The sequence below is a fragment of the Geotrypetes seraphini genome, chromosome 5, assembly GCF_902459505.1.
Source record: "Geotrypetes seraphini chromosome 5, aGeoSer1.1, whole genome shotgun sequence".
NCBI classification, from domain to species: Eukaryota; Metazoa; Chordata; class Amphibia; order Gymnophiona; family Dermophiidae; genus Geotrypetes; species Geotrypetes seraphini.
The window spans coordinates 21,347,745-21,373,418 of record NC_047088.1 but is presented as its reverse complement, the minus strand read 5'-3'; the positions used below and the strand labels follow the sequence as shown (position 1 = coordinate 21,373,418).

Below are 25,674 nucleotides of genomic sequence, written 5' to 3'. Positions count from 1 at the left end.
AAAACCATCAAACGCTTGAGAATCATACAGAATGCTGTTGTTCGCCTCATCTACAACCTCAAAAAATCAGATCATGTAAGCCCTTATTACAAGAAACTGAACTGGCTGCCGATGGAGGCAAGGATCATCTTCAAATTTGCTTGCCTCTGCTTCAAAACCTTAACAGGCTCCTCCCCAATCTACCTGTCAGGACACTTTGAATTTCCAGGCCCCACTCGCACACGTAATGTCTACCTGTTTGCCTTCCCCTCCCTAAAAGGCTGTACCTACAAGAGATTCCTTGACAGATCCCTCTCCTTCCAAGCAGGCAAATGTAATAAATGCTTAACCACCCTCATTTCACATTTACCCTCTTACCAAACTTTCAGGAAATCAATCAAAACCTATCTCTGACAAATTTCTCTGACCTCCCTCCCCACCCTATACCCCTGCCTTGTATCTCTGATATACCTCTAGATATATCTAACTACTCCTGACATGTTAAGATAACCGGAATGTCTTGTATGTAACTTCGCTGTCTATGTACAGTCTCTTCCTCTGTTAACCGCTTTGAACTGTTATGGTACTGCGGTATACAAAAATAAAGTTATTATTATTATTATATAATTCCCCCATCCTAAGGCCTGAAATTCTTTTCTTCTTTTTCCTTTCCTGGGTTCCAGCCTCCTCTGTTCCCTCTCTCGCTCCAACTGCAGTTTTAGTTCAATGTGTCTAGTGGTCCCTTAAGCTAGGGTTATGCATCTGAACCCGTAAGTTGCTTGCAGAATGATGTCAATCATCTTTAGAACTCCTCCTTCTGAGTGAGCTGCCTCTGCCCTCTCAGTTTGTTTGTTTTTTAGAAGCAAGTTGCTCAGAAGAGTTTCTGCTCTGCTCTGTGATTTTATTATTTTTGAGTATTGTTTTCTAAGTGTTCAGTTGGAGGCTCGGTGCCCAGAGGTTCCCAATGGTTGGGACCTCTGCCTGGCAGAAGATTCAGACTTGTGCTGCAGAAGTCTGCTACTAGCAGGATCAGCCTTCGGGAACACCTAGCTAGCCAGCCTGCTTTTGTATTTTTTGAGCTTGGGCCGTCCCCTGATTATCTGCTTGCATCCCTAATTTATCAGGAGCTTGAGCATAGGCTGTTTGACTCTGTCCTGACTTGGCCAGGCTTAATAGTGAGCCGGCTGCATGGTCCTCTCTAAATCCCACCTCTCTCACTCACACCCTGAATCCCCTCCCTGGCCCCCATGGTGTAGCATCTCTCTCTCTCCCTCTCTTCACTGGCTAAGAATCTTCTTCCCTTCCCATCCCCTTTCTGGTCTGGGTCACACACTCTTCCTCTCTCTACCAATCCCCTGCTCCCCTTGTGGGTCCAGCATCCATGTCCCCTCACCCTACCCAGCCAACCAGCTCTCTCGCTTGCACTCTGAATCCCTTCCCTACTACCCATGGTCTGATATCCCTGTCTCCCTCTCTCAATGTCCAAGCATCTCTTCCCACTACGCCTTTCTGGTCTGAGTCACTTTTTCTCTCCCTCTACCATTCCCCTCCACCTCTACTTATAGGTCCAGCATTCATCCCACCACCTCTCTCGCTCACATCTCTTCCTCCCTACCCACCCTCCTTTCTAATCTGAGTTACTTCCCCCACCCCATATTTATGGGTCCAGCATCCATCTCCCCACCCCACCCCTTCACCTTGCAGATCCAGCATCCATGTCATTTCCTCTTCTCCCAATGGAGAACAAACTCATATCAAGTCGATTTTATAAATTTCATACTCTTACAGGGGTGATGTGTTCATCATCAGTCTTGGTAAAGTGACGTGTACAAATTAATTTTTAATTACTTTTAACGGGCTCAATCTAATATAATAAAACCCTAAGCCGCGCATGCGCACTCCCACCTGTGTGCTCCCGTTTTCCGTGCGCTGTAGGGCACCGCAGGTAGGAGTGCACATGCACGTGAATCTCTCTCTCTTTCTCTCTTCCTCCGAGGCGGATGTCGGCCGCCGCGGCTGTCGGCGGCTGCAGGCCACGGCGGCTGAGCACGGAGCCACCAGCAGCGGGTGGCGATCAGCCCAAGAAACCCCTGACCTACAGGCCAGGCCGAAGTTTAAAGTAGTGAGTGTAGGAGGGGCAGGAAAAGCTAGACTGAGGGAAAAATGATGATGCACAGGGAAATAGAGGGAGAGGGAATGCTGCTGCACAGGGAAGTAGGGAAGGAGATAGGAAGAAAGGGACAGGGGCAGGGAGAGAGACAGAAAGACAGACAGACAAAAGGGGCCAGGGAGGGAGAGAGACAGAAAGAAAGAAAGAAAGACAGCGGGAGGAAGAGGAAGAGAGACAGAAAGAAAAAGACAGGGGTAGGGAGAGAAACAGAAAGAAAGACAGACATATATTCTAGCACCAGCGGGAGGAAGGGAGACAGAAAGAAAAGAAGAAAGACACAGGGACAGGGAGAGACACAGAAAGACAGACAGACAAAGGGGGCCAGGGAGAGGGACAGACAGAAAGAAAGAAAGACAGCGGGACAGAGAGAGAGACAGAAATAAAGACAGACAGACATATATTCTAGCACCCATTAATGTAACGTGCTAAAATACTAGTAAAGTGATAAAATGCTTAGAGCCTGTTAAAAATAATTAAAAATTAATTTGATGATGAACACAGAAAATTGGACTTCTGCCAGACTTATTTGATTTTGTTTTTCAATTTTTTCTTTCAGTTTATGAATTATTTTAAATTTTGTTCCATTGTTTTAACCCCTAATTTTTTTATTTTATTAACTGAATTTTATTGTTTAACGGTTCCTCCCTTCTATTCCTTTTTACATATTCCTTTAATTCATTTCGATATCATTTACACAGATAGTGCTCCTATCTGTAAAGTTAGGAATTTCTATGAAATATTCTACATACTTCTCTCCTCTCCACTCCTGCTGCCCTCCATAGTCCTCCCTACCCTCCTCTAACCCCTCCCTCTAATGTCGCCTAGAGCTTGTATAGGTATGTGCGACGCACAAATGGAAAAAATAAAATAAAAATAAATAATAAAATCAACTTGATATGAGTTTGTTCTCCATCGTATTCAAGTTAGTTTATTGAACATCTCTAATTTTTCCTTACTCAGTTCCTTTCTCTTCTCCCCCATCCCTACTTTTGGTCCACCATCTGTGTCCCCTCTCCTTCTGCGGGTCTGCCCTCTCTCTGACCACTGCTGCCCCTTCTTCCCTGGTGGCATCTCCCTGCCATCCTGCTTCTGACTTGAGAGACTCCCCCTTTCCTGTGCAGATCTGGCCTCCAATTAAACCCCCAACCTGTGTGGAGCAAGTATCTTTTACCCATGCCCCCTCCCAAAGTAAAAGTGGTGACTGGCCAGCAGAGGCAGTGCTGTAAATAGTCTGGCTATAGCCAGCCCCACCAGGGCCTTTCCTCTGCTGCGTCAGAAATGACATCTTAAACAGAGTTGGTAGCATGGTTAGAAGTACTAGGTTTGTTTTCATCAGACAATGATTTTCATTATTGTCTTTCAGGAACAGAGATTAAGAGAGATTTCTGTAGTATCAAATTCAGCTTCCACTTCAGCATCTCCAAGCACTTTATCTGGAAAAAGTGTGACTACCACTACAGCTGTTGACTTGTTCTCAGCACCAGCACCTACCACCAACAGGTAAAAGACATTAGTTTGAGAAACTGTTTTAGAACTCTTAGTTTTCATACTTCCAGTTATTAGAAAGATAGAAAGCAAAATGGAGCAGTTGCCTGGCTGAGCACTGTTACTGTATTATTCAGATATGATGATTTGGGGAAGAGAAGAGAGAATGTAGGTGGGAGAGGCATCCTGGAAGGCAAAGGTGGAAATTTGCGGAGTCCAAAAAAAATGTGCATTTTAGAAGCCATGCTGGTGAAACTTATTGGCCAGCTAAGCTTTTTCTACCAATGAATGTTTTGTCTGGAAATATCAAGATAATAGATAGAAATCTTTAGGAGCCAATTCTAGAAGAATGAACGTGATTGACATGTGGCAGGTACAATACTAGACACCATTTAGAGAATCATGGCTACTGGCACCTAATGACAAACTTAGGTGCCAGTAATGTAGGCCAGGGTTTTAAAGGCCTACATTTCTAGTGCCTAGGTTCGGCATAGAATCGTGCTTAGCGGTGCTTAGTAATGTCTAAGTCCAACTCCGCCCCTAAAGACACCTACTTAGGCATGCAGCATCACTAAGCGCCACTAGGCACCTGGGTATTAGCTGCGACTAGGTGGGTTGTGTATTTTAATCGGCTTTTAATGGTGCAAACATTGCGCCACTTAAAGCCAATTAAAACAACTAAGTTAGGTGGCCCATACTAGAGTTTCCTTGTTCAGGTCTATATAAAACACACAAAGATTTTAAACTGTCTCACTAAATGCAGTTATTGAAAAGAACCTCCAGCAAAGATGAGTCTGCATTCATAAAGCAGCAGGTAAATCTATTACTATTCTTTGAGGACAAGCGGAATAGCAAGTCGGTGGAGCATGTCATGTCACTGATAGAGCCTGCATATGGGAAGCTACTCCAGAATAGTTCAACTGAAAAGCTTTTGAGCTACCTCCCTGCACTCTTGTCATTTCTTGCTTGCTGCTGTTGCGCTGGACCACTTCAGTTGGTCATTCTGCATAACCTATTGGTCGCATTTCATCAGGGCTTACATCAGATGTATATTTATCCCAGGACAAGCAGGCAGCATATTCTCATATGTGGGTAACGTCATCCACGGAGCCCTGTTATGGAAACTTTAAAAGTGCATTACCACTTTAAGAAATTTAGAAAGTTTGCGATAGCCCACATCGCGCATGCACGAGAGCCTTCCCACCCGACATAGGCACGTCTCCTCAGTTCTTAGTTTTCTGCTGAATTAAGAAGTTGTGTTTTCTAAAAGTTCTTTGTTTTTTGCCTTACCTTCTCGCTCATAGAAACATGATGGCAGATAAAGGCCAAATGGCCCATCTAGTCTGCCCATCCGCAGTAACCATGCATTCTTTTCTTCTATTTTTCTTTCTCCCTTGGTTAAAAAAAAAAACAAACACTTTTTGGGAGTTCAGGTTTATTTCTGTTTGGCCAGCAGGGCTTTTTTTCATGCTTCAGCCATCGAGTTCAACTTGGCTGAGGTGGTGTTCCCATCGATGTTCCGCCCGGTAACGGGTTTTAAAAAGTACAGCCAGTGTTCTCTGACTATTTCCATCACAGACCCTCACAACTGGGTTTACAGTGTCTGGGTCCAGAGCACAAAATTCAATCCTTCAGAAGCGCACCATTATAAGCTGCATTCTACAACAACAGAAGTTATTCGGTGTCGGCATGGAGGGAGATTTGTCATCAACACCATCTACATCGAAAGCCACGATGACGAAGACATTGACACCGCCCGATTCACCTCCATCGCCTCCGGTGTCGCAGGTTATCGCTCCATCTAGTAAGCCAGCTAAAAAGCCAACAGCTTCCCAGACGGAGTCGCAGATCACTAAGGCATCGAGTCCATTCATGCTGACCAAGTGAAAACCCCTTATGCGACTTGTTCCAACATCAAAGGGTGCATCGTCATCCGAGTCATCCTCTCAGGAAAGAGTTGCAGCACCATTGGTACCGGTGACTAAACCAAAGGTACTGATGCTTGCTTTCAACAGAAGCTCAATGCTCTGTTTCATCAGGAGTAGGTATAAGTTCAGTCTTTTTATTCTGACACCGACTCCTCCGGTACTGGCCCAGCCTGAGCCTAACACTGCAGGGCCTTCGGTACCGGCGATGCTCAAGCGATGCAGCATCATGGATGATTACAACGCTCATCTCGTCCATCCAGTTCTGCATCGAAGCATCGTTCCTCCAGACACGGTTCCACATCCTCGAAGCATTCTTCTTCTTCATCATCAAAAGTCAAATAGGAGTTCCTCCAAGTCCAAGCATGTTTCTTGCCAGCGTAAACGTTCTAAGGAACCTTTGACACCGGATCAACTGGAAGGCCAAGCCTTCCACACCAAGAACATTCCGGCCATCATCTTCGTATCACAAGCGGCTTTCAGCAGTCTTCTGCCCCTTCCAGGCCGCAGCAGAAGAAACAAACAGTAGCGCCCTCAAAAATCTCAGGGGTTTGCTCCTGCTAAATCAACTATCTTTTTGATCAACTACTCGAGAGCATAGTTGCAATCCCAGTACATGCGTCTCTCCCTCAGCCAATCAGAGGTTGTCTCCAATTCTGTTTTCATCATTGGGAGTTGATCACTTCAGATCTACAGATCATTTGAGAGGGTTACTGTCTTCATTTTCTCACCGTCCCTCCAGATCATCCTCCAGGAGAGTCTGCTTTGAACCCTCACCAATCCTCCCTTCAAGAAATCAATGCCATCGAGAAGGTTCCTGTGGATCAGCAAAACGGGGGGAGTTTACTCCCGCTATTTTCTAGTCCCGAAGAAGACTGGAGATCTCCGACCTGTTGCTGTTCACTTTTGGACCACCAGTGATTCAAAAGGAACATGGGGGAGGGATTCCTCCTGTCCTGGCCCACCGCTGGCCCACTGGGTCTTACGGTAGACCCAGCAGAGGCATGCAGTAGGTTCGGGAGGGGGGCAAGTCAGCACTGATGCACATATAAACAGAGACCCCACTTTTGGGCCTCAAAATCTCAGTTTATATTCGAGTATATACAGTAGCAAAATATTTCAGGCATAGTTCTTAGATGGTTTGAGGAATTTTTATGTAAAAATCATATAAGGTTCAGAAAAATGTCAACTTGTCAATTCCTTGGCGCACATATTGTGGTGTGACGCTGTGCTATTATTTAATATAAATCTGCCCACATTGGAGGAATCTTTAACAGCAATGGGGATATGTCTTTTATGCAGATGATATCTTTTTCTCATGCCCTGCACTAAATTCTTTTTCTCATACTCTTAAATTATTATCAAGGAATATGAATATAAATACCAAACCAAACAATTTTACTTTTCTGTTTATTCAATTTATGGAAATTATCTTTTAGGTTTGCTAACTATGATAGTGTTCCATATAATATTTTGGATATTTCTGCTGCATTCGATATCATTTGTCATCAAATATTACTACTACCCTGTTTCCCCGATGGTAAGACACTGTCTTATTTTTTTTGGAAGGCCAAAATATGCTCTAGTGCTTATTTTCGGGGGGATGCCTTATTTACCCATGAAGAAGACTACAGTACACAGTTATTGTTGAAAAAAAACAGAATTTTATTACCTGTATATGGTACAGTATAATGGTAATAACGGTAGTTGTCATTACAAACCAGCATAACCAGACAATGTCTCCGACTCTCCAGTCGCCCGCCCCGACTCTCCTCTGGCCACCCCGACTCTTCTTTCGCCCGCCCCGACTCTCCTCTCCCCCTTGAAGTCCTGTCCCCACCCTGAAAGCCTGATGCCCCCCCCCCCCGACATCCGATTCATCCCCCCCCCGAAGGACCGTTCACACGCACCCCCACCCTGAAGGACCACTCGCACCCCCACAGCCTCCCGACCCCCCCCCCATCATGTAGAAGCTCCTACCGGTGTCCTGCTGCTTCCCCTCTTGCCCCGCCGACTCCCCGACACGATCGGGGCAAAAGGGAGCCCAAGCCCTCTTGCCCCGCCGACTCCCCAACTCCCCGACAATATCGGGCCAGGAGGGAGCCCAAGTCCTCCTGGCCCTGGCGACCCCCCCCCCCCTAGTTGTTCGGGCCAGGAGGGAGCCTAAATCCTCCTGGCCACGGCGACCCCCTAACCCCGCCCCCAGGAGGGACCTAAGGCTCCCGGGCCTATTCTGATTGGCCCAGGCGCCTTAGGCCCCACCAGTAGGCGGAGCTTTGGAACGGATGGGCCAATCCGGCCTCATTCCATCGTTGGCTGCCTGCTGGACAGGCGGGTTTGGCTCCCGTCTGTCCGGCCAACTACAGAAAGGTACGGGGAAGGGGGTTGGGGGTGTCGTGGGGGTCGGCCAGGGGGGTGACGGGTCAGCTGGGGGGGCGGTCGGAGGTTCTTGGGGGGGCGGTCATTGGGGGGAAGGGGGTTTGCGTCGAGGGCAGGAGGGCCTGGGATCCCTCCTGCCTGTAATGTAGTGCAGGGTGGGGTTAGGGGGTCGCCTTGGCCAGGAGGACTTGGGCTCCCTCCTAGCCCGATATTGTCGGGGAGTTGGGGAATCGACGGGGCAAGAGGGCTTGGGCTCCTTTTTGCCCCGATCGTGTCGGGGAGTCGGGGGGGCAAGAGGGCTTGAGCTCCCTCTTGCCCCGATCGTGTCGGGGAGTCGGCGGTCCTTCGGAGTGGGGGTGCGGGTATGAGCGAGCGGTCCTGCGGGGGGTGAATCGGATGTCGGGGGGGAGGGGGAACTATGTTAAAAAAATTTTGTAGGGAGGGATGAGGGAAGCTGCCTGTGTTTCCTGGCGCAGAGTCAAGAGCGCGCGCTGCAGTCCTGTCACTTCCTCCTCTTCACTTCATGACGAGGCGCAGCACGCAGCCATGGAGGCAAATAGGTAGACGGAGGGACCACACAGAGTCACCCAGCGTACCACCCGATTCGGGTAAGCGCAGGTATCGGTGGGTGGCTTATTTGCGGGGGGGGTGCCTTATTTTACATTTTTTTCTAAAAAGGGGGGGCTGTATTATTTGATGGCCCTGCCTTATCATCGGGGAAACACGGTAAGTTGTGCTGCCCGATTCACTTCGGGTGAATCGATTCGAATCGATTTAAAACAAAAAAAATCGGCCTCCCAATTCGGTAACTGACTCTCACCCCCTAAGCAGGAGCGGCAGCACTGTCTCTTGCTGGCTGGCCGCTGCCGTACCTGCTTTAGAGGGGGAGGGTCAGTCAGGAAGTGCTGGTGTCCGGCTTCCCCCCTGCCTCCCATGCACAATTTACCTACTAGCAGCAGTCTGCAGAGAAGATAGCAGGTGCTAGCGATCTGTGCAAGCTGCCATATGTCTTCGGAGCTGTTTCCTCTGCCACGGTCCTGCCCCTCCTCTGACATCAGAGGCAGGATCGCAGCAGAGGAAACAGCTCCTAAGACCTATAGCAGCTTACAGAGATCGCTAGCCCCAGCGATCTTCTCTGCAGGCTGCTGCTAGTAGGTAAATGGTGCGCAGGAGGCCAGGGGGAACATGCAGGCCTTCTGGGGGGGGTGCGTAGTCCTTCAGGGGTGGGGTGCAGGCCTTCAGGGGGGGACAGACCTTCAGGGGAGGGGTGCCCTGGTGTAGAAGTATATGGAGGGAGAAAGGGAAGGGGGGTTTAAAGATATGCATATGCCAGACTTTGGGGGGGGGAAGAAATAATGGGTCTAAAAACAGAGGAGAGGGAGAGAAATGGTGAACGATGGGATTTAGGGAGGGAAGGAATAGAAAGGGAGAGAAGTTGGATACAAGGGATGGTGTGGAAGGGGGGATAGAGATACTGGATAGGAGGGTAGTTGGGAAAAGGAAAGGAGATATGGTGGACCCTGGGGTGGTGGGGAAGGAGGAAGAGATGCTGGATGAAAGAGTATTTGAGAAAAGGTGGATCTGTGGAAGGAGACGAAAATAAGGAAAGATGCCAGACCTCCAGGGGAGGGAAGGGAAATGGAAGGGAAGGACAGAGATAGAAGATGGACGGTTAGCACGAAGAAAGAAAGAGATCCAAGCAAGCAAGTTATCAGAAGATAACCAGAGCCTGGGACCAACAAGATCTGAATAATGACCAGACAACAAAAGGTAGAAAAAATAATTTTATTTTCTGTTTTGTGATTACGATATGTCAGATTTTAAATGTGTATCCTGCCAGAGCTGGTGTTAGACCGCAAACGTGAGCTAGGATTTAACAGAGAGAGGAAAAGTCTTTTTTGTTTGCTTGTTTTGTTTACGCCACAGTGCCAATATGGTTAGGAGAAGGCAAAGGGGGTGAAGAGGCTATAAAATAAACCCACCAGGATGTTTGAAAAAAACACCCAATTGAGCAGGAAAATCGAATCAAAATTGATTCAATAGGCTGAATCGAATTAAAAATTTTTTTCCTGAATTGGGCAGCACTACTACTAAGGTTACTAGCATCAGGTTTTGGAGGGAAAGTTTGGGATTGGTTTCATTCTTTCTTAAGTGAGAGAAGTTTCCAGATTCAGTGGTTGGGGAAGCCTCTGACTGGTGCTCTATTGATGCTGGTGTCCATCTGGGGTCTGCATTATATGCTGTATTTAATATCTATATGCATTATCTGCTGTATTTAATATCTATATTCCGCCCCTTTGTCAGGTTCTATCACAGTTGGGTGTTTTCTTATCTCTAGGCAGATAAAATTTAATAATAATTTTATTCTTATATACCGCCAAAGCCATAATAGTTCGAGGCGGTTTACAATAAGAAGAGCTGGACAATCAGCGATGATAGGCACAATGTAAAGACATTGAATACATGTAAGTAGGATACAGAGATAAGAGGAGCTGGAACAGTCAGTGAACAATCAGCGAAAATAGGCACACTGTAAAGTCATCGAATACATGTAAGCCAAGTACTGTAGAAGCTTGAGAGCTCTTGGTTACAAATCGGTTAGAGTATAAAGAGATAGGGCTTTAAGAGTTCTTAGGTTACAAGTTTGTTGTACAAGTTTATTTTTAGTAGCTTTCTAAAACTTAGATAGGAGTGCGTAATAAGTTCAGATGACCAGCCAATTGTTCAGATGACCTGCTTGGGAAGCAAGTGTTCTGTCCAGGTATCTTTTATATCGGCAGGCCTTTATTGTTGGATGGTAAACATGTGAACTCTGCGTGTAGGCGTAATGGAACAATCCAAGTTGAAATCAGAGACCAAGTACATAGGGGTTGAACCAAGAATAAATTTGAAACAAAGAGAGGCAAATTTGAACAGAACTCTTGCCTCCAGGGACAACCAATGAAGTTTTTGATAATAGGTGGTTATGTGACCCCATTTTTTTATACCAAAAATCAATCGTATTGCTGAGTTTTTTTGAATAATTTGGAGTCTTTGAATGGTTTTCTTGAAAGACCCCAAATAAATGATGATGCAGTAGTTGAGTATGCTTAGAATGGAGGATTACACCAGTAAACGGAATGAAGTTGCATCGAAGTACTTTCTGATGGTTCTTAGTTTCCATAATGTCGAAGCCTTTTCTAACCAATAACTCTGTGTGTGCATCTAGAGTAAGGTAATGATCCAGAGTCACTCCCAGAATTTTTATGGAATTGACAATAGGAAAGACTTGTCCATTCAAAGAAATTGAAGAATCTTTGAATTTGTCGTTTGGATTCGCCAGGAAGAATTTGGTTTTTTCAGGGTTGAATTTCAATTTGTATTCGGCCATTCATTGTTCAATTTGCTTTAAAATAGATGCCAGATGGTTCTTCGTCTCAGAAGTCAGGTTTGTTAGGGGAAAAACTATAGTGATGTTGTCAGCATAGATGTAAAATGTGACTTAAGCTTTGCAGTAGATGACCCAATGAGGCTAGGTAAATGTTAAACAGTGTAGGGGATAGGGGGGGAACCCTGTGGGACTCCACGTGAGTTAACCCAGGTGAAGGATTGTTTGTTGTCACTGTAAACTTGGTATGATCATTTAGTCAAAAAACCCTGAAACCATTTTAACACTTTACCCGAAAGTCCAATTGACTCCAGACAGTCAATTAGGATGACATGATCGACTAAGTCGAAGGCATTACTTAAGTCAAATTGCAAGACTAGTGCACTAGTACCGTGACTAAATAAGCCATGGAGGGAATCTAGCAATGAGGTAATAACAGTTTCAGTGCTAAACCCGGAACGAAAACCTGACTGGTTATCATGTAGTATACTGAATTTATCTAGCTAGGTTACTAAGTCCTGGTTAACCAAACCTTCCATCAGCTTTATAAAAAAGGAATGCTTGCGATGGGTCTGTAGTTTGATGTCAACTTCATAGATTCCTTGGGATTTTTTACGATCGGAGTGATTAGAATCTGGCCTAAGGCCTTGGGGAAAGTACCTGACAGTAGTAGAGAAGCAAGCCAATTATGTAATTTGGCTTTGAAGGCGACGGGAGCAACTTTCATAATAATTGGTGGGCAACAGTTTAATTTGCAGTAGGAATTGGCTTATTTTGAATAAAATTTGCAGAATTGTTGCCAGGTAGGGGTAGTAAAATTATTCCAGGTCATGTCTACCTTAGTACATCTAAGTGTTGAGCAACTGGGTAGTTCGAATGATTGGCTGTAGTGACCGAAAGAATGGATCTCAGGTTGAAGATTTTGTTGTTAAAAAACTCAGCCTGAGTATCGGCCGATGGTGGGGTTTCTAAGGTAGGGCAGGAGAAGGTCTGTATGTCGTAGAGATTGTTGACTAATTTAAAAAGATTTCTGGTGTTGGTGTTTGGAGAACCAATTTTTTGTGCATAAAAATGAGTACGTTTTATTTTATTAATTTTTTATATTCTTTTAATTTTAGTTTTAAATTTCTCTCTCCCTTTACTGTCTCCTGATTTCAGCCATTGTCTTTCAAGTTTTCATAACTCCTGTTTTACTGTTCTTAGCTCAGCGTCAAACCAGCCTTCTAGGTTTTTGTTACTCATTATTCTTGATTTGATGGGGGCCATTTTGTTTAATATCTGTGTACTCATGTTGGTCCAGGATTCTACCGAGAAGGAATCAAGATCTGAGTTAGAAGTAATGTCATATTGTGACCAGAATTCCACAGGATTTACCAAAGCTCTAGTAGCTATCATTTTCTTATTCCTTTTCGCCACCTTGGGGTTGGACAGGGGACATTTTGCTTGCCAGCTGAATTGAAAATTACATAATCAGTGGTCTGACCATAAAGAATTAGTCCAAGTGACTTGCTCCCAGAGAATCTTGAGGTAGACTAGTTCTTTGGAGGAAAAGGATACTAGATCTAGTTGATGTCCTTTTTGATGGGTCTTTTCTGGGGCCAGCGTGAAGAAGTCTAGAGAAGCAATAAAGGATAGTAAATCTTTGGCATCACCCTGCTCTACTTGCTCTAGGTGGATGTTCAGATCGCCGGTCAGTAGGTTGTAGGGACCCGTTATTGAATTAGTAAGGAAGAATTCAAAGAAGTTATCCTTAGCAGTGGACCATTTCTTAGGGGGAATATAAAATAGTGTAATAATTAGCTATCTTCTAATTGATCTGACCGGAGTCTACAAGAAAGAATTTTGAGATCCATAGAGTAATTCGAAGCTTAGATGGTAGACTCAAATGAATCTCTTACAATTATGGCTAATCCTCCCCCTCTTCCCCTGCTTCTGGGCTGAGAAATAATTTTAAACCCAGGTGAAAGACACTCGCCTATTATGATATTGTCAGAAACCAACCATGTTTCGGTTAAAAGAACAAAGTCAGGGTTGGTCTCCTCTAACCAGTCGTGACTTATTCCTAATAGATCGAAAGTTTAGGTAGAATCCTTGGACCTTTTGATGGTGGGAGGGGTCTGTTGTTACTGTAACTTTTCTCAACATCCGCTGTTTTTAGCAATGAGGTCTGTTTGGTTTGCGTGAAGGGGGAACAACTGAGATTTGAAAAGGGCCCCGTTTGGAACAATCATGTAAAAATCGATGGACAGTTGTGTGGGGTTCTAGGTTAGTAAAACAAGGATTGGAATAGGAGTAGAATATAGGGCATCAGCTGACCAGCTTTTGTAACAGGACCAGTAGAACATAAGAAACAATGTTAAAAAATTATTTAAAGAAGCCATCATGTAATGAGTGTGTAACAGAGAATAAGATTTAACTGGAGTAAGGGTAATAGACTAACCATGCAAATACTTATCAATTTATCCAGGCGGTGCACCTAATGGGGAGATCTTGCAAGTCAGGAAGTGAGGTAGCAGGCACCATCTGTTGAGGGGAAAGTGTGGTAGTACGGGGCGTACTTCCTGCTGGATTTTTGAGCAAGCCCAGCACTGGTGAGATGGTAGTGGTGGGGCAGGCTCTCACATCCAATGATAGGCCACTGGCAGTGCTTGGCTGCTGGGAGAAGGTGCTCAGTGATCTCACTTTCAGCTTCTTCAACTCGAACACTGAGTTGCTTCGCTCTGTCGCTTCGCAAAGGCACGGGCCTTTGCCGTGAGCCTTAGCCGGCGCGCCAAACAGCTGCGTGCTGTTCCCTTCGCTGTAATTTAAATTGTTCCCGGCTGGCTTGGGAGGGGCGGAGCAGGCTCGCACGCCCGGCAGGGACAGGGCCAGAACGAGGCACTGAGGCTGAGCCGGGCTGGTGGCTGTTGGCCGTTGGAGCTGGCGAGGTGAGCTCCTCTGCTACCGAAACTGGTGAGGGTGGGTTCCCTTCGCTGTAATTTAAAATTCAGTTCCCGGCTGGCCTCAGAGGGGCAGAGCAGACTCGCATGCCCAGCGGGGACAGGGCCAGAACGAGGCACTGAGGCTGAGCTGGGCTGGTGGCTGCTGGCCATTGGAACTGGCGAGGTGAGCTCCTCCACTGCAACTCTGACCGATCCCCAAAGCTGTTATTCCAATCGTAGGGACCATTTCATTTACCCATGATTGTTTGAAAGATTGTCTTTGTGTAATAAATGATTGGGTAATTAGTAATCACTTGAAACTGAATATCAACAAAACTCAGATTTTGCATTTGGAACCAACTGATAAATTGGATAGGTCTCTTGTCTGAAATATCTTTTGACAGTGTTACTTTTACAGTTTTTGATTGCTATAGATATTTGGAAGTACTGCTGTACTCTGCTTTGTCTTTTAGGCCACAGATAAAATCGATTATTTCTAGATGTTTTTTTTCATCTGAGAGTTCTCCGGAGACTTAAATCTGGAGACTTAAAGATTATTTTATCTGTAGATAATTTTCTCTGTGTTGTAATTGTGATAGTATTTCTATTTCTGACTATTGCAGTTTGCTGTATCTTGGTCTGCCTAAATATACAATACAAGCTTTGCAGCTATCTCAGAGCACTGCTGCTAGACCGATTACCAATGTTTCTAAACATGATCACATCACACCTGTCCTCCAGGATTTGCATTGGTTGTCAATACGAGGTGCTACCCAAAAGTTCGGGGAATTCAATTGTAAAAAATGAGTTGCTTAACAAAACTCCTAGTTTCCACCATCTCCTTTGAAATAGTCCCCTTGAGAATGTTTATAGCGAGCTCAGCATTTTTCTCATGAGTCCATGCATCTATGGAAGTCATCTTGGGGAGTGCCTTGGACCTCCTGCAATTCTGCCTGAATATCTTCAATCGTGTTAAAACCAGGGCTGTGGAGTCCGTAGATAAATACTTTGACTTTGACTCCGACTCATCAGTTTCTGGTACCCACAACTTCGACTTCAGGTACCCAAAATTGACTCCAACTCCGACTCCACAGCCCTGCATGTGGAGTTGGTAGATAAATCCTTCAACTCTGACTCCTCAGTTTCTGGTACCCATGACTCCAGGTCCCAAAATTGTCTCCAACTCCACAGCCCTGGTTGAAACAACGTCCTGTCAGTCATAATTTCATTTTGGGGAATAGGAAAAAAATCACAGGGGGCAAGATTAGGTGAATAGGGAGGGTGTGTAGTCAGTAATATTTCTGGAAGTTCCAAATAGACAAACGCAATGGGCCTTCTATTCACCGGTTAGCAGTCTTGGCACAAATTTCGCAGAAATGCATCTCATGTTCAATTTGTCTGACAAAATTCATTGAACTGTCCCCTATGACTGTCCTGCTATCTCACAAACATCGTGGATAGTTTGCATATGATCTGCAAGGATAGTCTCATGAACTTTTGCTATGGTTTCCGGCGATGTGCTTGTTGACGGTCGTCTGGAAAGATCATCGTCGTTGACAGATGTTAGTCAGTCCTTGAAGCATTTGTATCAAAGAGAGGTTTTGCTTTGGCACATGGCATTATCTCCAAAGGCTTCCTATAGCATATGATAAATTTCTGCAGCAGTTTTTTAAAGTTTGAAACAAAATTTGATGCAGATTCTTTGCTCAGTAAAATCTGTCATATCAAAATCCGCCGAGTCACTAAAACACAACCTTACAAAATCACATAGAACAAAACAACGTGACCACTCAGTTGCATGCCCGTTGGCACACTGATTCACAAAGAATACTGCTAGACACCTCTATATGTGAAAATGCTAGTCTTACTATCCTCAGAGAATACCTGCTACAGGTAAGTAACTTTCCTATTTGGATATTTTCCCCCTTGCCTTTTATATTTATTTTTATCCAGGCAAGGGGGAAAATACCCAAATAGGAAAGTTACTCACTTGTAGCACACACATACTGTCAAACCTCGGTTTGCGAGTGTTTTGCAAGATGAGCAAATCGTGCCTCGCAAACCGAGCATTGACTCGATTTGCGAGCTCCCCCCCTCTCCCCCCCGAGAACTGGCATTGTCCATGAGCCCCCCGCCCGTGAACCGGCAATGTTTCCCCCCCAAGAACCGGCATCGCCCACCCGCCAAAACCCTTACCCCGATCAGGCACTGACACGCAGCACCAACCCACAGGACGTGCCAGTGCCTGAAGATCCTGCCTCTTGCTGCTGGGCCTTTCTCCGATTCGTAGGGGGGGGGGTGGAAGCGGGCCAGTGGCCTAGGGGGGTTCTTTTTGGGATGGGGTGGCGTGGAAGCGAGCAGCGCCGGTGGCCTATGGAGAAACTTGATTTGATATACGAGCAAGTTGGTTTACGAGCATGCTTCTGGAACGAATTATGCTTGCAAACCAAGGTTCTACTGTGTGTGTGTGTATGTGTACATACACACACACACACACACATATATATATATATATCTCACTGTGGGATGGACTCCTCTGCTTTGAGTCTATGAGAATGTATTCATTGTACAGAAGTAGATAAGATTTTTAAATGGCCTATAAAAGAGATGAGTGTTTAGACTGGATTTGAATATGGCTAGAGAGGAGTATGAAGCACTGATTTAGGAAATCTTTTCTGTTTTTTTCATTCATGTATTTTGATTTATATTTTCAGCATGCCCAATCTTTCAAGTGACCTCTTTGATCTTCAGTCTGCATTTGTTCCAACTGTGCAGAGTACACCTGCCATAGCAACATCAGCAAGCAGTGCGTGGGGAGGTATGTATATAGTGAGGCATAGCTGAGCAGCTATTTTTAGGGCATTGACCAAATTAAGGCTACAAAAAATCCTTTCCAAATACACTAAGGGGTTCATTGTCAAAGCACATGGATGTCGCAAAATAGTAAAAAAAAAAAAAAAAGTCTATCTTGCTCTCTCGTGAAACTGGAAAGGTGTACCAGGGTCTGACAGCATCAGGTGAGCATTCTGAAGACAGCAGGTCTGAGGATTAGACTAGTGGTCAGTGCAAGGAACCCAGGTTCAGTAACCATTTTAGCTCTGTTTTTCCTAGAAATTGGAAGACCTTCAGAAACACATATAATAATAATAACAATAATAACAGTTTATATACTTCAGGACCGTGAAATTCTATGCGGTTTACAATGATTAGAAATGTTAAGATTGAGTGAATAAACAAAGTTACAGATTTAGCGACAGGTGGTTCTTGCGCTCGGTTGTTAAGGACTAAGATTGAATAGGTTGGTTTCCTAAGTATTTGAGGAATAAATGTGTTTTCAGGCGTTTCCTGAATTCTCCATAGGTAGTAGGCACAAGTAATTGTTCAAGGTCTTTACCCCATAATGCTGCTTGTTGTGCGAGAAGATGTACCTAAATATTTGACATCCACAAGTTCAAAGGCTATTGAGGTGGTGTACAGTCAGGTAAAGTAGGTTCTTCCCTGTTCTAGAAAGCTCAGCAAATTTTAAAATAGAGTTGTAGAGGGATATGGACCTGGGTACCTGGTTTACAGTCAATTGCACTGACCACCAGGCTGCCCCTCTGCTTTACAAGGATGTCTGTGTGGCCATTTCTGTCCCCAGAATCCTTGTCCCAGGTTTTTTGGTCTCAAGTTTGTAAAATGGCTGTTGATTTTGAACATTCTCACATATTTTTGAACATATTTTCTGTTTGAAAATGACTGTGAGATGGACTTTTTTGACATGAGCAGGATGTCCTTTTGAAAATGCCTCTCCAGCTACCTGCATGCTTGGCTTTAAGACCCTTCAATATGGGAATGCAGCCTAAGATTCTTGGTAGTTATAATTCATGTTATCAATTTCTGTTTTGTGTGTTGGTTCCTTTTCTTTATGATAAATGACTTTCCTAAGGTGGAGGAAGATGTGATAGAGTGGTGACCAACTCTGAGAAGAAGATGGAGATTCTGTTTATTTTAAAGTGCAATATAAGTACAGTGGTGCCTCACACAACGAACTTAATTGGTTCCAGGAGCAAGTTTGTTATGTGAAACGTTCGTTATGTGAAACGCGTTTTCCCATAGGAATACATGTAAAAAAAAATAATTCGTTCTGCAGCATAAAATATGCTAAGATGACATAAAAAAGATAAATTTTTTGTTATTATTTTTATTTAGATACATCTAAAAACATACATCTCCCTGTCCTTTTACTTCCACTATCTTCCTATCCCATCTCTATTCCCTTTTGTCCCTCTCCCCATGATCAATCATCTCACCACCTCTCTCTGCCCTCACCCTCAGGGTTCAAGATTGCTTCCACTCTTTTTCCTGTTGTTCTCTCTGCCTGTCACCCTATGATTTAGCATCCCTTCTGCCCTTGTCCAATATTTCCCCTTCTCTCCCTCCCTCTCATCCCCTGCTCCAACATGTGCTTTCAGCGGCCTTCTCCCCCCTTAAGCGTCTTTTCTTCTCCACTCCACCTTTCCTCCCTCCCTGCCTCCACCTTTGTGGCGCTTTTGCACCCGACCGACAACAGAACAGGCCCGGTCGGACAAATCTCCCTGTCCTGTAGCCGCGAATCTAAATTACCTTCTTACAGCAGCTGGATTATTGAAGCTGCTGTAAGAGGTAATTTAGATTCGCGGCTACAGGGCAGGGAGGTTTGTCGGCCGGGCCTGTTGTCGGTCGATCGGGGGACCTGACCAGCTGTGCACATTCTTCGGGGCGGACCGCCCCCTCCCCCCTCTTTCGTTCGCCATTGCCTTCTTCCTACCTGCCCTGCCGCAGCCGCACACAGCCGAACGGAAGTCTTCCTGATGTCAGCGCTGACGTCGGAGGAAGGGAGGGCTTTGCTTAAGCCCTCCCTCCGACGTCAGCGCTGACATCGGGAAGATTTCCGTTCGGCTGTGTGCTGCGACAGGGCAGGTAAGGAGAAGGAGACTACCCTCGCGGCTCGACCAACCCCGCTGCGATCCAACCCCGCAGGAACCCCGGACTTCGTTGTGTGAAACGAAGTCCGTTGTACGAATCAAGACATAAAGTTCGTTGTGCGCAGCGTTCGCTGTGCGAGGCGTTCGCTGTGCGAGGCACCACTGTACAAGTAAATCTTCCTTTTGATGGCGTAGAGAAAAGAGAACAAGATTTGCTAATTGCAGTAATATCTGTGATTGCTTGCCTAAGTCAGATGTATAATGCTCTTAACTATAATACTTTAAGAACAAGTAGGATGTGTAATCCTTCCAAGCTAGAAGAAAGTTTAACTTTAAGCTTGTGGTTATATCAAGCATGATAAACTGTAGCCATTTGTATGTCTTGTGTTCTTTTTGTTGCTTTGCCTGGGGGCTTCTCATTTCCTTTTCTTCTGTTGTGCTCAGTGGTTATATCATTCCATAGCATATGTGAGTAACTTATTTTCTGTTGATAAGGAGAATTGAGTCACACACAAGTAATTACTTACACCACTGCACTTTACTTCGACAGAACATCTCTTAAGAGCTCAGAACTAAGAGAAATGACCAAGTTTCAGTGTAAAAAAAGTTACTGCAGTTTAGTATACCTTGGGATTCGGTAACTTATAGTAACCGATTATCATACATTAGTGGCTTCATAGCAAAGGAATAAAGTAACTTGTCATCAACCTCACAAGCTGCATTATTATGTTCCATGGAAGCATGAAGCCACTAATATGTGGCCTGATGTTCTTAGACAGCCTGTGTTAAAAGTCAGTGTTGTAGAAAGATGCATGGTTCAATGCTCCCCTAACCTACTCTCAAGGACACATTATAGGCTAATTTGAAACCCTGATCCTACACCTCTGTATTTTAGTTTTAATTCCACCTGATATATGTATATTTATTTAATCAATTTTCTCTGCCGTTCTCCCAGGGGAGCTCAAAATGATTTACATGAATATTCAGGTACTCAAGCATAATTCCCTAACTGTCCTGGGGGGACTCACAGTCTATCTAATGTACCTGGGGCAGTGGGGGAACAGGTGGCTCATCCAAGGTCACAAGGAGCAGTGTGGTCCTGCATGCACAACTTCAGGTTGCCCAGGCTGTAGCTCCAACCACGGTGCTGCATTCTCAAACATAGTATGGTAACAAATAGCATGGTAAACTTAGACAAGATGGCAAAACATAGTTAACTGCATAGTAAAACATAATATGGTAGAACATGAAACAGTGAGATGGTGAGTACGGTTCAGCAAAACAGCATGGCAAACAGTTTTACAAAGTATGGTTAGTATAGTATGAAATGACTTGGCAAAGGCAAGGGTGCATGACAAACAGCATAGAGGACATGGAACGGCAAACATTGTGTGGCAACCATGGTATGAGAGATTGTAGCAAGGCAGACAGTGTGGTATACACAACTATTCTGGGTAGGAGTGAACCCCAGTCACCAGGTTCAAGGGGACTGCTAGGTGCTATTTTGAACATGGCAAAGGGCAGGAGCAACAGGGGACTGAGATTGTGTGTGTGGTAGGGGGTGTCAATATTGGGGGTCAGGGGAGGCTTGGAATTAGCATATAATGTATCTTCAGTTGGAAACGGAGTCTTTGCCAGGGTAGAAGGGGGTATCCCTGAACCATATATCTTTCTATAGCACCAATTCCCATATGATGATTCCCAGGAAAAATGCACTTTATACTCAAAAATCCCAAATGAAAGAATGTAGAAACAATAACTCTTAAAGATTCTTCCAACGTGAACTAGCTGAGCAGATATATGAACAAATGTAGGAAAACTACATTTAAAACACTCTAAGCGGACAATATAAAAATAAACATTATAATGAAGAAATATCAGAAATATGTGAATAGAGTCATCATTCTTCACAACTCTCCAAGGGACATAACCCTGCACAAAAGAGTTGTTTTTGTTCTCATTAGCCCAGGAAATATTGCTACTCCTTGGGTTTTGTCCTGGATTGCCCACCGTGAGAACGGACTACTGGGCTTGATGGACAATTGGTCTGACCCAGTAAGGCTATTCTTATGTAAACTGTTCTGGTCAACCAGTGAAAGAATTTATCAGTTTGTCTGACAAGACCTACCTCTATTAAAGCCATTGGATTCCAGAAACTTCTCTATCTTCTGTTTAAAAAGCATTTCTATTAACTTATCCCACACTAAACAGCCTGCAGGTCTCAACTTCCTTTTTTACTTTCCCTTTTGTGGAGAGGAACCATATCTATCCTTCTCCTGTCTTCTGATATTACTCCTTACTTTAAACAAGCATTGAAGAGGTCAGACAATGGAGCCACTAGTTCTTCCCTAAATTCCTAAGGAACCCTCAGATGTATCTCATCCAGGCCCATTGGCACTTCCAAAGTAGTTGCAAATGGTGGTCCATCTTTGGTATACATTTGCCTTACAGAATAGCACTTAGGTAACATAAGAATTGCCGCTGCTGGGTCAGATCAGTGGTCTATCGTGCCAACAGTACGCTCACACGGCAGCCCCCAGGTCAAAGACCAGTACCCTAACAGACTAGCCCTACCAGCGCACTTCTTGTTCAGCAGAAACCTGTCCAACCCTGTCTTGAATCCCCGGAGGGTGCTCTCCCCTACGACATACTCTGGAAGAGCGTTCCAGTTTTCCACCACTCTCTGGGTGAAGAAGAACTTCCTTACGCTCTGCTAGCATCTTCATGGATGCATGTAAGTGGCATAGCATATAAACAAGGGGGCTTGTACACATGGGTGCAGCATGAATATTATCAGTAACACAAGAGGTGCATCTCCTTTTCTGTTTTGCAGAAAAGCACCTTATAGCTTTCTGCAGTTCACATTGTAGGTGATCAGACTATTCAGGCAGAATTTCTTTAGTTAATGTTAGTGACTGTATGGCTGTTATGTCCATTATCCCAGGACAAGCAGGCATCATATTCTCACATGTGGGTGATGTCATCAATGGAGCCCCGGTACAGACATAAAAGTGCATTGGCACTTTAACAAATTTAGAAAGTTTGCAATAGTCCGCACCGCGCATGCTCGATTGCCTTCCCGCCTGACGTAGGCGTGTGGCTCCTCAGTTCTGTTTTTTCCGTGGAGCATTGAAGTCGCGTTCTTCAACAGTCGTCTTGTTTTCTACGCTTGCCTCCCCATTCTCGCAGGGTTTTTTTTGCCTTTATTTCTTCATTTATTTGTTTCTTTCTTGTTTTAAAAAAAAAAAAAAATTAAACGAGAATTTAACTTTTTTTCTTTTGGCTGTTCGCTGGGTTTCTTCCCAGTGTGGCCTTTGAATGCCTCATCCATCGAATTCAATTTGGCTGAGGCGGTGTTCCTGTCAATGTCAGGCCCACTGACTGGTTTTAAAAAGTGCAGTCAGTGTTCTCTCACTATTTCATTAACGGACCCTCATAGCTGGTGCCTGCAGTGTTTGGGTCCCGAACACCGTGTTCAATCTTGTAAATGCTGTTCTTCGCTTCAGAAGCGCACTATAAAAAAATTGCATTCTTCAGCAGGAGAAACTCTTTGGTGTCAGCATGGATGGGGATGTGACTACGACACCGTCTACATCGAAGTCTCTGTTGAAGTCAACGACACCGCCAGAGGCACCAGCATCGACTCCGGTGTTGCGACATATTGCTCCCTCGGGTAAGCCAGCTAAGAAGCCACCATCTTCTCAGGCAGGGTCTCAAGTCATGAATGTATCGAGCCAGTTCATGCCGACCAAGTGTAATTCCCTGCAGTGACTAGTTCCATTGTCAAGAGGTGCTTCGTCATCCTCTCCGGAACATGTCGCAGCACCTTTGGTACCAGCAATGAAGCAGAAGCTCGATTTGCTTTGAGAGGAGATCAGTGACCAGTTTCAATTACTTCTCCCAACACTGACTCCTCTGGTACCGGCCCAGCCTGAGCCTAACCCTGTCAGGACCTCCAATGCCGTCGATGCTTCATCGGTGCAACACAAGGACTCTCTTTATTGCTCCAGTACTACCAGTCCTGCATTGATCTTTAAAACATCGGTCTCCATCCTCTCATTGTCATTCATCATCTTCATGATGCTTGGGCGGGAGTCCGGGAAAGTTGAAGCATCATTCTCCCTCAGTGCTGCTTGATTCTCATCTTCAGGAAGACTCTAATCCTGATCCCTTGCCTTCTACTACAGAAGCTGATAATTCTCCTGCATCGAAGTCTCTGAGGCATTCTCCAGCTAGAGCTTCTTCTCCTACTGAGAGGCTTTCCTTCACTCAGTTTATTCAACAACTGGGAAAGGACCTCTCTGTTAAACTGGAGGCAGATTCCAAATTCATTGCAGAATTCCTAGAAATTTTGGATTACAATCAGCCTGTTAAGGAGATGCTCAAACTTCCTTTGCATGGAATTCTGAGAGACTCTTTTCAAAAACTGGGAGTCTCCTCTCTCAGTGCCGGTGGCTCCCCCCCAAAAAAAAAAATAAAAATTGGACTCTCTCTACAAGATCATTTCCATTCCAGGATTTGACAAACCTCAACTCCCTCATCAGTCTCTAGTAGTGGAGTCTACTCCATCGAAAGTTTGTGTGTCAGACCCTCCAGGTAGAGAGGGCCATACTATGGACAAATTTGGTCGACAACTATACCAAAGTTCCATGTTGGCCAATATTTCTCATGTTATTTGAACCATCTCATCAAACAATTTCCCGGGTATCAAAAATATATCCCTTCTCATAAACTGAAAGGTTTCCAGCACCTTGTCAGCACTGTCACTCAGTTGAGGAAATATCTGGTTTGCTCAGCTTATGATGTTTTTGAGCTCACCTCCAGAGCCTTTTCTGTCTGTGGCCATGAGGAGAGTGGCGTAGCTTAGAGTTTCTGACATGGATGTTAACCTTCAGGACAGACTAGCCAATGTTCCTTGTTTGGGTGATGAGCTCTTTGGGGACTCTACAGATACTGCAACCCAAAAGCTCAAGGCCCATGAGACTCGATGGGACACCTTAGTAAAGCCTTAGTCTAAGCCCTGTTCATTGAGACTTTTCAGGCCGCCTTCTTCCTCTTACCAGAGGCGCTTTTTAACTAAAGCCTCTGCACCAGTAAGGCCTCAGCAGAAAATTCAAAAGCAGCAGCGTCCTCCCAAGGCTCAACCCGCTGCTCCTACCAAATCAACTCAGTCTTTTTGACTTGCTGTTCAAGAACATTCTTGCGATCCCTCTTCAGCCTCTCCCTTAGCCAATCAGAGGTCATCTTCAACTTTATTTCCATTGTTGGGAGCTCATCACTTCACATCTCTGGACTTTACAAATCATTTGGGAGGGTTACTCTCTACATTTCATCACCATCCTTCCAGATCATCCTCCAAGAGAGTCTGCTTCCAACCCTCATCCAATCCTCTCTTCTTCTTCTTCTTCTTCAGGAAGTTCATTCACTTCTTCTCCTCAATGCCATCAAAGAAGTTCCTATAGATCAACAAAACCAGGGGTTTTACTCCCACTATTTTCTGATAATGAAGAAGATGGAAGGTCTCTGATCAATTTTGGATCTCGGAGCCCTCAAGTTTCTAGTCAAAGAAAAGTTTTGTGTGCTGTCTCTGGCCACTCTATATCTCCTATTGGCTCACAACGATTGGCTATGCTCTCTAGATCTCAAGGAAGCCTATACTCGTATCTCAATTCACCCAGCTTCCCAGAAATATCTCAGATTTCGAGTGGCACATCACCACTACCAATACAAGGTACTACTATTTGGCCTGGCATCTTCTCCCAGAGTCTTCACGAAGTGCCTGGTGGTGGTGGTGGCAGTGGCCTTGAGGTCTCAGGTTCTTCAGGTCTTTCCCTATCTGGACAACTGACTCATAAAAGACCCTTCATGTCACAATGTCGTTCTAGCGACGAATCTCACCATCTTGTTTCTTCAGAACTTGGGATTCGAGATCAATGTTCCCAAGTCGCAACTTCATCCCTCTCAAAGGCTTCAGTTCATTGGGGGCTCTTCTCGACACCACTCAAATGAAGGTGTTCCTTCTGCAAGATCGTCAAGACACTTTACTTCAGCTCTGTCATCAAATGGACCAGCTTCAATCCATCTCGGCCAGGCAAATGATGGTTCTTCTTGGCCATATGGCCTCTACAGTCCACTTGACTCCTTTGGCAAGGCTCCATCTCAGGACACCCCAGTGGACTCTGGCCTTGCAGTGGTCTCAGGTGACCAATCCTCTTTTGCAACACATTTCTGTCATCTCGTCTCTTTGGTCGCTTCAGTGGTGGTTGATTTCATCCAATCTCTCCAGGGGTCTTCTTTTTCACATGCCTCCTCATCAAAAAGTTTTGACTACAGATGCGTCAACTTATGCCCGTACATTTTAACATACAATAGACAGTCCCTGCTCAAAAGAGCTTACAATCTAATTTAGACAGGACATTACAGGTTTGGGGAGATTATGGTAGAGAAAATGATACAGTGGGTATAGGTATCTGACAGCAATGAGTGGGAGTTAAGAGTTGAA

At 44.9% G+C, this 25,674-nt stretch overlaps 1 protein-coding gene across 3 annotated transcripts in view; it reads left to right on the top strand.

The window, feature by feature from the left end:
• The window catches only part of LOC117361116 (phosphatidylinositol-binding clathrin assembly protein-like), a 273,794-nt gene that overhangs the window by 178,551 nt on the left and 69,569 nt on the right, over nucleotides 1-25,674 (top strand). For 2 of the 3 annotated variants that reach the window (XM_033946028.1, XM_033946029.1), the window contains exons 11-12: nucleotides 3,513-3,649; nucleotides 16,941-17,044. In XM_033946028.1, the coding sequence (XP_033801919.1) occupies nucleotides 3,513-3,649; nucleotides 16,941-17,044 (241 nt within the window). Of the gene's footprint in view, nucleotides 1-3,512; nucleotides 3,650-16,940; nucleotides 17,045-25,674 lie in introns of those variants that run through there. The other variant, XR_004539594.1, reaches the window with a different exon arrangement.